General features: G+C 51.9%; 2 protein-coding genes across 3 annotated transcripts; both read left to right on the top strand.

Moving 5' to 3' along the window:
* Nucleotides 1-1562: 1562 nt before the first annotated feature.
* Nucleotides 1563-2636, top strand: LOC310887849 (olfactory receptor 14C36-like; the record flags this gene model as incomplete). Its single annotated transcript, XM_083814027.1, has 1 exon — nucleotides 1563-2636. One exon carries the CDS (start codon nucleotides 1563-1565, stop codon nucleotides 2517-2519), a length of 957 nt encoding a protein of 318 aa, XP_083670153.1. The 3' UTR covers nucleotides 2520-2636.
* A 3784-nt stretch (nucleotides 2637-6420) lies between these two features.
* On the top strand, nucleotides 6421-10578 carry LOC310887825 (olfactory receptor 14A16-like). 2 transcript variants are annotated; one of them, XM_083814002.1, is made up of 2 exons: nucleotides 6421-7791; nucleotides 9330-10578. In XM_083814002.1, the coding sequence occupies exon 2, from the start codon at nucleotides 9352-9354 to the stop codon at nucleotides 10285-10287; it is 936 nt and encodes a 311-aa protein (XP_083670128.1). In that variant the 5' UTR covers nucleotides 6421-7791; nucleotides 9330-9351; the 3' UTR covers nucleotides 10288-10578. The 2 variants fall into 2 exon arrangements, with proteins under 2 accessions (XP_083670128.1, XP_083670127.1); XM_083814001.1 differs by lacking the exon at nucleotides 6421-7791 and having other exon boundaries at nucleotides 9235-10578.
* The last annotated feature ends 4721 nt before the right edge of the window (nucleotides 10579-15299 follow it).

Raw genomic sequence — 15299 nt, 5'->3', positions numbered from 1 at the left:
CACTGCGGGAGAAATCTTCCCAGCCCTGAACAGGGTAAGTTTCTGGCTGCAGGGCAACGCAGCTGTTGTTCCTGGTGCCATCTCCAGATTTGCTGGCAAATCCCACAGCCTCTGGGGTCTTCCAGGAGAACTCTCAGACTTTTTTTTGAATAAGAGGAGAATACAACTTCCAGAGCAGAGATTACCTGCCAAAGCTGACAGAAGGACAGGAGATGAGGGTTCCTTCTCGTGGGGCTGGCTGCAGGCTGTGCAGCCGGGGTGCAGGCAGGGGTGGCCAGGGCTGTGGTGCAGAGCAGGGTCCCTGCTGCGCCCCAGGGGCTGTGTGCTGGGGTAGGGCCTCTGCCGCCTGCCAGGCTCAGCACTCAGCCTCCCCATGGAGCTGCCCAGGGCGCTGTGGGGAGAAGCTGTGGGTGGAAGAAGTCCCTGGAGCAAGGCAGGACAGGGCAGGGCAGGGTCCTCCTGGTGCCCAGAGGCTGCTGCCTGGGGCAGGCTGCTCATACATCTACAGCACCCCCAGAACATCTCAGAGTGGACTCCTCAACTTAGAGGTCAGAGCAAGGGATACCTGAAGGGAAGCATTTTATGCTTTGCGATCTCTCCTCTTGCTTTGCTGGATGGCAGTAGGAGATGGGAATTTATTTCTATATTATTATAAAGGCCCTGTGTCACCAGTTCTAGTTACCTCCTGTTAGGTCAGAGCTGCTCCTTAGCCACAGAACATGGGGAGTTGTCCCTGAAAAGTGCTCTCGGATAAGAGGTGTCTACAGGGCAGAGCTGAGCACACAGCGGGTGGGATGGGGTCTGTGACCAATGGCAGGGAGGAGATGTGGGGACAGGGAAGCAGCTGCCAGCAGAGGCAGCTCCAGGCAGCAGAGACGGGGGCAGGGAGGGAGAGGGAGCTGCTGCTTGAAACACCAAGGAAGGGGGGATACAGGTACTGCCTGCCAGGTCTGCAGTGCAGGCACCTTCTCTGCAGCAAACCCCTGCTCTCCTCTGCCATCCAGCACAGCTTGTGCCCTCAGGGGCTTTAGGGCATGAGCCACCTGCTCCTCAGCTGGACCTCCAGAAGAGGAGAGGAGCCTGTGTCCTGCAGTGTGATACCCAGTGATCAGTATTGTAAGAGTAACTGCCCTGCAGTGTCACTTCCATAGGTGGCATGCAAGCTTGGTAACCTGAAGGCTTCCCTGCATGCCCATCAGCCTTTCTCTCTGTCAGCTGTTTGCAGAATTTTGGTATTCTTTCTTATTTCTCCACCTGTGTGTGGTTCTCCTACTCTCTTTGTCTGGGGTGCAGGTGGGTGTAAGCTTCTGTTCTGATAGAGTCTGTTGGGGCTCTGCCCTGAGGGTGTCTTCTTGGGAATAAGGTGCCCGAGCTTCATATTAAACTGTCAGGCACACTGTCATCCAGTTGGGGGAGTTGAAGAAGGAGCTCACTCATTCCTCATTCATCTCAGGGAAGGGTAAATTCTGTGGGAGAAAACATGAATTTTGCTGAAAATAGTCTCTATAACTTGTCTCTGTTTTTTTCCTCCATGGACAGGCAACCCTGCCCAGAGGCAGCAAATGTCCAACAGCAGCTTCCCCAATGAGTTCCTCCTCCTGCCATTCGCAGACACACGCGAGCTGCAGCTCCTGCACTTCGGGCTCTTCCTGGGCATCTACCTGGCTGCCCTCCTGGGCAATGGCCTCATCCTCACCGTCGTAGCCTGCGACCACTGCCTCCACACCCCCATGTACTTCTTCCTCCTCAACCTCGCCCTCCTCGACCTGGGCACTATTACCACCACTGTTCCCAAAGCCATGGCCAGTTCTCTCTCGGATACCACTACCATTTCCTATGCAGGCTGTGCTACCCAGGTCTTTTTCTTTGTTTTCTTTGTCGCAGCAGAGTTTTATCTTCTCATCATCATGGCCTATGACCGCTACATTGCCATCTGCAAACCCCTGCACTATGGGACAACAATGGCCAACAGAACTTGTGTCAACATGATAGCAGCTATCTGGGGCAGTACTTTTCTCTATGCTGTGCTGCACACTGCCAATACATTTTCACTTCCTCTCTGCCAAGGCAATGCCCTGGATCAGTTCTTCTGTGAACTTCCCCAGATCCTCAAGCTCTCCTGCTCAGATGCCTACCTCAGAGAAGTTGGGCTTCTTGTGGTTAGTGTCTGTTTATTATTTGGGTGTTTTGTTTTCCTTGTGCTGTCCTATGTGCAGATCTTCAGGGCTGTGCTGAGGATCCCCTCGGAGCAGGGCCGGCACAAAGCCTTTTCCACATGCCTCCCTCACCTGGCTGTGGTCTCCCTGTTCATCAGCACTGGCATATTTGCCTACCTGAAGCCCCCCTCCATCTCTTCTCCATCCCTCAACCTTTTGCTAGCAGTTTTGTACTCGGTGGTGCCCCCAGCAGTGAACCCCCTCATCTACAGCATTCAAAACAGGGAGCTCAAGGCTGCAGTTAGGAGACAGATTTGGGGGATGTTTTACAGTACTTATAAATATCCCTTCACTATCCAATAATGAATCTAAGTACATCACCTTCCAAGCTTCTGTTTTGTTTGTTCTCATTATTATTATATATATATTTTTCCTTTTTTTTTTTTTTTGTCATTATTACTGCTCCTGTTCCTTGCATTTGTACATAAATATTTGGATTCCCCCCACTGCTGTGAATGAATGAACTTCTTCTGTCCCATATGGAGGCTGTATAAATGTGCATTTAACACTGTGAGTCGATGAAGAATCTCTACTAGCATCTCTGTAATAAAATGGCATTACCCCAGTGCAATGCCTGAAGGTTGGGATTTCCTTCCCCCCCCAAAAAAGTGTCAAGAATAGGCCCAAAGAATTGCTCTCCACAAGGGTCTGTTCCTCCTTCAGTTCAGAAGGGAATGGCTCATTGTTGCATTGTGACCTGTCAGAGACCAAGGGCTAGATTTAACACTCACCCATGGGTGTCTGCTCACAGCAGAGACAGCGAATGGTCACTGCATTACATAGCCAGGGCTGTTCCCACATGTGACCCATAGATGATGTCCTTCAGGAGGGGAATCTGGAGCTACCTGCAGAGCCCAGGGTACCTCCAGGGACAGCGGCGCCTGGTGTGGGCAGTGACTGCATCCCCCATGAATGTGAGAGATCTCCCACTGTGGGCTCAGCCACAGGGAAAGAACTAAAGCCAGGTATTCACAGGGAACCTGTGACTCTGCAATCTCAGAGAAGAGAGTGGACACCCAGGGGGCAGAGGGGAGGGAAGCTGGGGAGTGATTCATTTCCCCTTTTGTGAAGTACCCCTGTCTGGCACAGCACCACCGCATGTTTGTTCTGCACAACAGCACCACCAGCTTGGGGACAGCTTGTGGGGATCACAGAGATGGTCTTTCCCCACTGCCCAAGGGGAGCTGATCTTTGAAATTTGACCAGCTCCATCCTTTTGCTGGCATCAGTGTCTGTACTGGGGGAACAGCCACCAAGACAGTGGATCAACACTGGGTCATGGGCCCAGAGATTTTCAATACCCAGCTGCAGAAAGCACTGACTAACCTGATCTACCTGTAGAGCTATCACTGCTCAGAGAAGATGGTGGTAGTGGACACCTCCAGAGATCCCTTCTGACTCAGGAAGGAAGGGGCTGGACTGTGGAGTTAGAGTGCATGACAATCGTGTGTTTTGAGGCCTTGCTGGTGCTTGTAATCCATGGTCCTCAAGGTTACCTGGTGAGTGGGGTAATTCTCAAAATGAGTCTCTCCCCTTGGGAACCTGGAGCACAGCTGGTGCAATGATACTACAGAAAAGTTCTCAGAAACATTGCAAGACATTACAGAAAGACTGAATCACAAATTAGTTGGAGTTGGGAAGAGTCTCTCCCCATCTTTCTTGTAAGTTCCCTTTAAGTACTGGAAGGCAAGAAGAAAGTTCCCCCCAGAGCCTTCTGTTCTCTAGGCTCAGCAAACCCAACTGGCTCAGCCTGCCTTCACAGGAGAGGTGTTCCACTCCACTGATTATTTCTGTGGCTCTGCTCTGGTCCCACTCTGTAAGTCCTATGTCCGAAATCTTGTATGTCTATTGTGCTGGGGCCCCGGAGCTGGATGCAGAACTCCAGATTGGGTCTCACAAGAGGAGAGTAGAGAGGGAGAATCACCTCCCTCAGCCTGCTGGTCACTCTGCTTTTGATGCAGCCCAGGATATTGTAGGCTTTTTGGACTCCAAGTGGACATTACAGTCTCATGTTGAGCTTCTCCTCAACCAGCACCCCCAGGTCCTTCTCCTCAGGGCTGCTCTCAATCCATTCTTTCCGGCCTGTGTTTGTGCTTGGGATTGCCCCAACCATTATGTGGGGAACAGACCGGTGTGTCTAACCCAGCTCCAACCCCCTGCCACAGGTCTTTCCTTTTCCATCAACAGACGGGTGACACGTTCTGTAAGGGCACCTCAGGCTTTGGGGGAAGACTCTTCTTCCCTTGTTGTTGCTACCTTCCATCCTCTGGTGATACTGGCCCCCCTCCCTTCTGTGAGTGCAGTGAGGGAGTTTTGGGCTGTTTGGCTGTGGGCTGTTGGTGCCCTGCAGACTGTGCAGGATCCAGCTGTCCAACTCCTCATCAGCCTCCTTGCTGCTACGCAGCCTTCTCCCTGCCTCCTGCAGCTCGGCCCCCTGCTGCAGGAGGTCCTCCAGCTGGGCACACCTTTGGCAGGCAGGTCTGCTGCCTGCCCCTGCCACAGGGGAAAGACCTGGGCACTTCCAGCAGATGGAGGTCTGCATGGCAGCCTCACACCTCGGCAGCTCTGTCTGGGTGGAGGCATCGGCCACCGCTGGGGCAGGCAGTGCTGATGGCCCAGCTGGAGCTGCAGCCTCTGCCCAGAGATGAGTGGCCACCGTCCTGCCTTGAGGATCTGTGGGGTGCATGCCTTTATCCTGTGCAGGCCCAGGTGCAGGGTTCAGGTGTACCTGGTGCCTCCCACCCTTTGCTGTGGGATGGTCCTCCCTCACTGGGTGTCCTCCCTGCTCCTCCCGAGCCAATGGCTGCACCAATGGCAGCACGAGGCCAGGCCCATTCTGTTTCCCTACATTGCTGGCCATGCTCCTGGTCACTGGCACTCGTGGAGATGGGGGGTGGCCACCATCAATGCTGGCCCTTCCCATGCTTTGTCAGCCACTCTGGCAAGAGCTGCCACCTCCAGGCAGGTCTCTACATGCCCCTGGGGCTGCCCAAGCTCAGGAAATCCTCTTGTAGGCCATAATCCCCTGCTGTGCTGTGGAACATGTCCTCCTGGAGCTGATCGCCTCAGAGAGTCAAAGAATTATTGAGTAGTGCTGGACACAGGTCCAGCACAGGCTGGGAGACAAGTGGCTGGAGAGCAGCTCAGCAGAAAGGGCTCTGGGGGTGCTGGCTGACAGCAGGCTCAACATCAGCCAGCAGGGTGCCCTGGCAGCCAAGAGGGCAAAACACATCTTGGGATGCATTAAGCACAGCACAGCCAGATGGTCAAAGAGGTGAGTCTTCTGCTATATTCAGCATTGGTGAGGCCTCCCCTTGAATCATGTACACAGTTCTGGGCTCCACAACAGAAGAAAGATGTGGAGTTGAAAGCATCCAGAGGAGGACAACAAAGCTGGTCAAAAGGCTGGAAGGCATGTCCTGTGAGGAGAACCTGAGGACACTTGGGTTGTCTAGTCTGGAGAAAAAAAGGCAGACAGAAGGCCTCATTGCTCTTGACAACTTCCTGAGAAGCGGAAGTGGAAAGGGAGGTGCCAGTCTCTTTTCCATGAAAACTGATGACAGGATGCATGGGAATGGTACAAAGCTGCAGCAGGGGAGGATCACACTGGACATTAGGAAACATTTCTCTTCTGTGAGGTTGATCAAACACAGGAACAGGCTTTCCTAGAGACCTGGTTGATGTCCCAGGCCTGTCAGTGTTGAACAGGCATTTGGACAATACTCTCATACATAGTTTCTAACTTTTGCTTAGCCCTGAAAAGGTCAGGCAGTTGAACTGGATGACTTTTGAAGATCCCTTACAAATGAACTATTCTACACCATTTGATTGAATTTGTCATGATCCATTTAGATTCTATAATATAACGCTATACAAGCCCTTACCTGTGTCACTGTAGGGAACTTGTCCACCTCAGAGGCACAACTTGGGATTTGTCCTTGTTGGATATCACAGAGTTTCAATTGGCCTATCCCTCCAACCTGCTTCTTATTGGAAAAGAGATTGCTGTGGGGGATTGTATTGAAAACCTTGCTGGAATCCTGGTAAATGAGATTCACTGCTCTAGTTTCACCCACAGATGTGGTCATTTCATCCTAGGAAATAATGAGGGTGGTCAGCTATGATCTACCCTCACTTTCAGTCACCTTCTTCTTCGGACTGCCAGCAATGAGATCCAAGAGGACACGCTCTGGAACAGGCTCCTCTACCAAAGTAATGCTAAGCAAGCTTTAGCTCCCCGGCTGATCTCGTGGACCTTCTGGAAAGCTGCATGTAATTTTTGTTTTTATCCAGTCCTCAGGGAGTCCACGCCACCTTCATGACCTTTCACAGGTGGTGAAGAGTGTTCCTGTCTTGGCACCCTTGTCAAAAAGCACAGGCAACAGCTCCTTCTGGTCTGTGGCTGAGGGCATTGGTGCACCTTTGTGTTGTAGCATCACAGTTGTGGCACCAGGGCAAGCTGTGACTTTTCCTTTGGGAAGCCAGGTAACAAATGTCCAAGACCCTGCATGTGCAAAGGCTTTGTTTGAAGCCAAAGACTTGGTAGAATGGACAGCAGATGGAAATATACGGAAGAAACAAGATGACAACAGAGAGAGCAAACCCTGCTGTCCCCAAGGACAGAGAGAATCAGAGCTGGGATGCCCTGGGCAGGCCTGGCAGGAAAAAGGGTTTGCTGCCAGGTGTGTCTCTGCAGCCCCTGAAGGCCTCTGGCAAAGGTGAAACTGATCTCCAGGAACACCCAGGTGCTGCTGACAGGCACTCTGTGAAAATTGTTGGCTTGTTCCTTGACATCAAGGGGTTGAGTAAAAGTTGGGGGGAGGGAACAAACAGCAGCTGAGAATGTAGGCACATAAGTGGGGACTCCAGAGTGATGTGCTTCCTCTTCATGGGCTGCCTGCATCTACTGGGTAGGGAAGGAACAGACCTTGCCACACCGCAGGGACAGCACTCACTCATTTGCACAAAGTCTTTGCCTGCAATTCCTGTGTTGGGTTTCTGCCACACATTCACTCTGGATGGGGATGGTTTTCCTGCCCAGGACCAATGCGGCCCTACCAGCCACAGGTAGTCATGTGTGAGAGTCTTGGCATCTGATGTAGCACTCCAGGCCTGTATTTAGCGTCCTGCCTAAAAACAGGGCATGGAAAGGTGATCCTTGGACCTCATCCATTCTCTGAAATTAGTAAGGACAGAGCTGGAAATGAGATTCCTTCAGCAGTTGAGGGAAGGAACATCAGTGATTAATTCAGTGTGTTTCAAAGTTGATTCACCTGGAGGACCAGGGCTATCTCAAGGGACACAAGAGAGGGGAGAGACAGAGAGGCATTGAGCTGGAGCTGTGCTGCTGAGCTGGGCTGGGCTCCTGGGCCCAAGGGGAGCTCCTGGCAAGCGGGCAGCGCTGCAGAGAGACAGCTCTGCCCAGGAGCAGCTCCTCTGCACAGCGCAGCAGGGCTGGGGGCACTGCCTGCAGGGGACAAGGGCGGCTGAGAGAAGGGAGGGAGATGTTAAAGGCAGTGTGGAGAGGAGCTGCTGAGAGCTCACTGCGGGACAAATTTTCACAGCCCTGAACAAGGTAAGCGTCTGGCTGCAGGGAAGGCAGCTCTAGTTCCTGGAGCCATCTCCAGATTTGCTGGCAAATCCCACAGCCTTTGGGAGCTTTCAGGAGAACTCTCAGTTTTTTTTGAATAAGATGCAAATACAAGTTCCAGAGCAGGGATTATCAGCCAAAGCTATTAGAGTTACAGGAGATGAGGGTTCCTCCTCACAGGGCTGGCTGCAGGCTGTTCAGCCAGGGTGCAGGCAGGGGTGGCCAGGGCTGTGGTGCAGAGCAGGGTCTCTGCTGTGCACCAGGGGCTGTGTGCTGGGGCAGGGCCTCTGCCGCCTGCCAGGCTCAGCACTCAGCATACCCAGGGAGGTGCCCAGGGCACTGCGGGGAGAGGCTGTGGGTGGAAGGAGCCCCCCACTCAGGGCAGAGCAGGGCAGGGTCCTGCTGGTGCCCAGAGGCTTCCTGGGGCAGGTTGCTTACAGCTCCACAGCATCCCCAGACTATGTCAGAGGGGACTCTTCAGACGGAAGGTTAAGGCTGAGGCTGCTTGGTATGGTCTGGGCTGTCCAGAAACTGCACTTTCACCTCTCTTTGGTTTATCAGGATGGGAATGGAAACAGAGCTGTACAGAGTAGAGAAGATTTTGAGTTTCTGTCACCTCGAATTTTATGAGGAACCTCAGAAAGTGCCTTCAGTACCCGCAAGCCTTCAGAAGGCAGCAGTGTCACCTTTCCAGTTTCATCAGGGCTTGTGTAACCTGCTCTTCAGCACCTGCACACACTGAGAGGGTGCAGGGCAGAGCTGAGCACACAGCAGATGGGATTGGGTCTGGAAGCACTGGCAGGGCACAGACGTGGTGACAGAGAAGCAGTTCCTTGTAGGAATGGCTGCAGGCAGCAGAAATGGGCAGGGAGAAAGGGACCTGCAAAGGGAAGAAAGAAAGGGACCTGCTGCAGAGGTGCAACTCCCTGAGCTACCCCACTCAGTTCTCCTCTCCCACCCTGCAGAGCCTCTGCCCTCCTAGCTTGCAGGGACCCAGGCAGGAACTGCCTCCTTGGTAGCCAAAGCCCCAGAAGAAGGAAGGTCTGCCTCTCCAGTTATGTGCCCTGTCCCACTGCCTGGAAAAAGGGCTGAGAGCCACTGCTCTCCATGGTGCTGCCTGGCAAGCAGCAGGCACGGCTGGGCAGGGTGACCCCTTTCTGCTTGCTCATCTGTCCCTCCCCTCTTTCAGTCATACTGCTTGTCCTTTTCCCTCCACCCCTCTGTGTTCCTCTCTCCCTTACACTGTGGCTCTCGGGTGTCAGCTCTCTGGGGCAGCAAGATGGGGTTCAGCTGAGGAGCAGATTTTGGCACTCAGCATCCTGTGAAGGATCCCCCAGGCAGGGAATTTTCTTCCTTAGAGTGCACTCACCCAGAACAGGGCAGAGTGCTAGCTGAGGAGCTGGAACTATGCCATCCTGATCAGGGGAGAATGGAAGTGAGTGTGCAATGGGTCAGTGAGAAATGGAGTGGATTCTGCTCAGAGACCCTGTCCTGACTGTCTGTGTGTTTTCCTCCATGGACAGGCTACCTTACCAGAGGCAGCAAATGTCCAACAGCAGCTTCCCCAATGAGTTCCTCCTCCTGCCATTCGCAGACACACGCGAGCTGCAGCTCCTGCACTTTGGGTTCTTCCTGGGCATCTACCTGGCTGCCCTCCTGGGCAACGGCCTCATCCTCACAGCCGTAGCCTGCGACCACCGCCTCCACACCCCCATGTACTTCTTCCTCCTCAACCTCGCCCTCCTCGACCTGGGCTCCATCTCCACCACTGTCCCGAAAGCCATGGCCAACTCCCTCTGGGACACCAGGGCCATTTCCTACTCAGGATGTGCTACCCAGGTCTTTTTTCTCTTACTCATGCTTGGAGCAGAATATTCCCTTCTCACAGTCATGGCTTATGACCGCTACGTTGCCATCTGCAAACCCCTGCACTATGGGACACTCATGGACAGCAGAGCTTGTGTCATCATGGTAGCAGCTGCCTGGGGCAGTGGTTTTCTCAACACTGTCCTGCACACTGTGAATACATTTTCACTCTCCCTCTGCCAAGGCAATGTCCTGGACAAGTTCTTTTGTGATATTCCCCAGATCCTCAAGCTCTCCTGCTCAGATTCCCACCTGGGGGAATTTGGGCTTCTTGTGGTTAGTGTCTGTCTAGCTTTTGGGTGTTTTATTTTCATTCTTTTCTCGTACGTGCATATCATCAGGGTTGTTCTGAGGATGCCCTCAGAGCAGGGACAGCGCAAAGCGTTTTCCATATGCCTCCCTCACCTGGCTGTTGTTTCCATCTTTTCCTGCACTGGCATGTTTGCCTACCTGAAGCCCCCTTCCATCTCCTCCCCATCTCTGGACCTGGTGGTGACAGTTCTGTACTCGGTGGTGCCTCCAGCAGTGAACCCTCTCATCTACAGCATGAGGAACAAGGAGCTGAAGGACGCACTGAAGAAGCTGACCCAAACAGCAGTCCTTCAGCAGCAATAATATGACCATGTCCTTCACAAAGTATTTCCGGCTGATCTCTGGAAACTCCTGGTCTCTGGGCTTTTTGTCTGTGATGATCTTGTTTGTCCAGGAATTTCTGCATTCACTCCACTTCTGCAGAGGTCTGAACACACTCTGTCGCACCCAGATGCCCATGTACATATATCTGGTGTTATGGCACAGCTCTGTCACATCTCTGTAATAAAAGGGCATTTCCTCGGTGCTGGTGCCTGGAGGTTGGTCTTTTCTTCCACAGCTGAGGTCAGAAACAGGCTAAAGAAAGTGTTTTATCTGGAGGATAACTTGTTTTATCTGGAGGAAATTATGTTATCTTCAGGTGGAGGACACTGCTCTATGGAATCACTCTCAATGGCTCCATGTCCAGGCGTAGGCCGGCGACAAGTGGTGCCCCTCAGGGGTCTCCTCTTGGGACCAGTACTGTTTCGTATTTTTATCATTGACATAGAGAGTGGGATCAAGTGCACCTCAGCAAGGTTGTAGATGACACCAAGCTGAGTGGTGCAGTTGATACAACAGAAGGAAGGGATGCCATCCAAAAGGACCTGGACAAGCTTGAGAAGTGGGCCCAATATCAACATAATGAGGTTCAACAAGTCCAAGTGCAAGGTACTGCACCTGGTCCAGGGCAATTCCAGACAAGTGGCCAGACTGGGAGAAGAACTCATTGAGAGCAGCCTTGCTGAGAAGGACTTGTAGGTTCTGGTGGACAAAATGTTTGACATGAGCCAGCAGTGTGCACTTGCAGCCCAGAAGACAAAAACGCACCCTGGGCTGCATCAACAGAGGAGTGGCCAGCAGGTCAAGGGAGGTGATTGTGCCTCTCTGGTTGCCCTTGTGAGGCCTCATTTCGATTGCAGGGTCCCCAGCACAAGAAGGATGTTGATCTGTTAGAGCGTGTCCAGACGAGGGCCACAAAGTTGATCAGAGGGCTGGAACACATCTCCTGTGAAGAAAGGCTGAGAGAGCTGGGATTGTTCAGCCTGGAGAATAGAAGGCTCTGGGGTGACCTCATTGAAGCTTTTCAATACTTAAAGGGGGCTTATAAAAAAAGATGGAGAGCAACTTTTGCTTGGGCCATTATTGACAGGACAAGAGGAAATGGTTTTAAACTAGGCCTCTCAGTCTGCAGAGCATCACCACCAGCTCTGGGTCCTGCAGGAAGCACAGGGAGGGGACAGGAATGGCAGGTGGGGGCTGCATGGACACAGTCCCCTAGGGAAAGTCTCTCTGAAGTCAAGTACATCCCTAGGGAAGAGAAAAGGAGCAGTTCTGTGCTTACAGGGAGGAATAAATGAGTAAGGAAACACTTTTTCTGCATGTACCAGCTCGGGGCAGGCTGGTCTGTCACTGGGACAGGAGCAACAGCCCGGGGAGCTCCAGGTCCAGGAGTCCTGTGCTGGGGACAGGGACAGTCACAGAAGGGATTCAGGCGGTCAGGGTTAAGGATCTCTTGGAGCCAAGCACTTGAGCTTGGAGCGGCTGTGCCCTTTGGAGGGGCTGGGGCTGTGCTGAGCACCCAGAGCTCTGCAACACCCCACGGTGGGCACTGCAGTGGGGCCAGCCCTGAGTGTGCTGCTGGGCTGGTTGGAGACAGGGGAGGGTGGAAAAGCTGGGGAGGAGGTGGGCTGGAAGGTGCCTGGCAGAGGAAAACTCGGATGTTGTCTGAGTTGTGTGGCCATGCTGGGTGAGGACTCACAGCAGAGGATTTGTGGTGCAGAGCCAGAGCTCATGGACAGGAGACAAGAAGTGCATGCAGAGGAGGCAGGTTGCCAGTCTGAGCACTTGGTGGCATGAAGAGCCCAGGAAGGTGACCCAGGACTTTCATCACCCCCAGCCTCTGACATTGGCTATTCCCAGCACTGCCTGCTCACTCTGAGCGAACACACACACACATATATGTGTATATATATATTAGATATAATATATATAGCTTAAAAATAGTAAATATATATAGTATATATATAGTCATGCTATATAGAGTATAGTATATATATAAATGTATATAGTATAGTATACTCTGAGTATATGGGTACAATTATATTCTCTCTGCATTAAGTAAGAGTCGAACCTTTGAGTGAATTCCAGATGCCTGGGGAGACCCATTCTGCTAGGGGAAACAACAGGATCCCCTAACAATCTAAACCAGTGAAGAGAGGTCAACACCTCAGTGTGACTTGCTCTGTGCAGAGAGTGAGGGGTGTCACAGGTAATCCTGGGCAGGAAAAGTATGGGCGGTCCAAGGCTATGTGCAAGACGTCAGTCCGTCTTTTTCTTTCAAGCTCTGGGCCTGAAAGATGTCAATTGATGTCAATTAATATCAATTAAAAATGAAACAAGGAACTGAAAGATTAAAATCTAAGAATATATGTCCACACACTTTTCAGCTTCTACAGTTCTTTGGGGGTTTGTTTTCTTTTGGTTTTATATAGTAGTCATTAAGGAGATTCTGTGTCTATTGACGTTTTGTTTGTTCATTTGTTTCTTTCTTGTTAAAGGTCAGTGTTTCCCAGAACTGGGGTTCTGTGTGGGAGACAATTGTCTTCAGCTACAGGATCACAGACACCCAGGGAACTCCAGGCTTGTCAGCCCAACTACAGTGCCAGGAAAGGTGAGGGAAGAGGTCATCTTGAAGGCAATCACGCAGCATATGTGGGACAATGGGGGGATCAGGCCCAGTCAGCATGGGTTCATGAAAGGCATGAACCTGCCTGACCAACCTCATTTCCTTCTATGACCGGGTGACCTGCTTGGTGGATGAGGGAAAGGCTGTTGAAGTAGTTTACCTAGACTTCAGCAAGGCCTTTGACACAGTCTCCCACAGAATTCTCCTGGAGAAGCTGGCAGCCCATGGCTTGGACAGGTACACTCTTTGCTGGGTTAAAAACTGGCCGGACGGCCAGGCCCAGAGTGAGGTGGTGAAAGGAGTGAAATCCAGCTGGTCACCGGTCACCAGTGGTGTTCCCCAGGGGTCGGTGTTGGGGCCCATCCTCTTTAATATCTTTATTGATGACTTGGATGAGGGAATTGAGTGCACCCTCAGTAGGTTTGTAGACGATACCAAGTTGGGGAGAAGTGTCGATCTGTCAGAGGGTATGAAGGCCCCACAGAGGGACCTGGATGAGATGGATCAATGGTTAGAGGCCAATGGGATGAGGTTCAACTTGGCTAAGTGCTGGGTCCTGCACTTTGGCCACAACAACCTCATGCAATGCTACAGGCTTGTGGCACAGTGTTTGGAAAGCTGTGCAGAGGAAAAAGATCTAGTGGTGCTGATTGATGCTCACCTGAACATGACCCAGCGGTGTGCCCAGGTGGCCAAGAAAGCCAATGGCATCCTGCCTTGTGTAAGGAATAGTGCAGCCAGCAGGACCAGGGAGGTGATCATCCCCCTGTACTCTACTCTGGTGAGGCCGCACCTCGAGTATTGTGTTCAGCTTTGGATCCCTCACTACAAGGAGGACATTGAGGCCCTGGAGCATGTCCAGAGAAGGGCTGTGATGCCGTTGAAGGGTCTGGAACACAAGTCCTATGAGGAGTGGCTGAGGGAACTGGGGTTGTTTAGTCTGGAGAAGAGGAGGCTCAGGGGAGACCTGATTGCTCTCTCCAACTACCAAAAGGAAGTTGTGGGGAGCTGGGGGTCAGCCTCTTCTTGCAGATAACTAGTGATAGGACTACAGGGAATGGCCTCAAGTTGCTCCAGGGGAGGTTTAGTTTGGAAATTAGGAGACATTTCTCAGAAAGAGTAGTCAGGCATTGGAATGGGTTCCCCAGGGAGGTGGTGGCATCACCGTCCCTGGGGGTGTTTAAGGAGAGGTTGGACCTGGCGCTTAGGTACATGATTTAGTGGGTGACATTGGTGGGACCAGGCACGGTTGGACCAGATGACCTCGGAGGTCTATCCAACCTTAATGATTCTATCATTCTATTCTGCCCAGTTGCTGTAGGAGCGTCAGGAAGTTAGAAACTTGCCCCATCTCCCAAAACTCTAATGAACTCTTTAGTCAACTCCTTTACAGTATTTATCTTATTATAGTCTGTTTTTCTAAGACTTTTCTTGTGCAGATAGCCCTAATGGAAAGTAGATCCCCTTAGATGCAGTGTGGTCATGACCGGCATTTCTTCTTCACTATTTGCCTGCGTCTTGGTTGTGGAGAAACTTTCCCGAGAGGTCCAGCAACTCAAAGAGCATATACCTTCCTCCCCCCACATGTATGAATCAGTACCTCAGCTATTAGGAGTAAGCATCCCTCTGCTCAAGAAAGGGGATATGGTGGGTCCACACAACATACCACTCTGTGGTTTTACCCACGTGACCATGGAGGGGACATGAGAAAATGGGATGGGAAATCTACCTCAACCCTAGAGGCATGGGTTATGTATGTTACAAGGAAAAACAATTGCAAAGGGGGGTGGGGGGGTGGGGGGGGGGGGGGAGGGGGCAGGTGTTTCTTCCAGGAAAATTGCTGCTCCAATTTCCATGAATTCTATGACCAGGACCAGAGGTGCTCTGCCTTCAATCAGGTGGAGGGACAACTGAGTTTATTGGACTGTGTGGGTTCGATGGCCTGACACTTCAGACCCACAGAAGTATAAGGCTCTAGTGGACACCACTGCACAGTGTACTGCAATGCCATCCAGCTATAAAGGGGCAGAACCCATTTTTATTTCTGGAGTGACAGGGGAATCCTGACAATTAACTGTATTGGAGGCTGAAGTGGAGCTTCATTAAGATGATATTAAACAGCTGTTTGCCTTGCCTGGTCTCTTGGAGGACCCTTCTGTTGTGGGGCTGCTGAGGGTCGAAGAGCAGCACATGCTGATCACTACCTAAGTGGTGCACAGGGAGCAATACTGCACTAACTGAGACTCCCTGATTCACATTCATGAGCTGGTTTATTGACTGCAGAGCCGAGAAGTGAATAGCAAGACTCGCTCACCCTTTAATAGTCCCATATGGCCAGTGTGAATGGCTGACAGAGAGTAGAGACTAA

The sequence above is a fragment of the Anser anser genome, assembly GCF_964211835.1.
Source record: "Anser anser genome assembly, chromosome: 29".
NCBI lineage: Eukaryota > Metazoa > Chordata > Aves > Anseriformes > Anatidae > Anser > Anser anser.
This window is presented reverse-complemented; position numbering and strand designations above follow the sequence as displayed.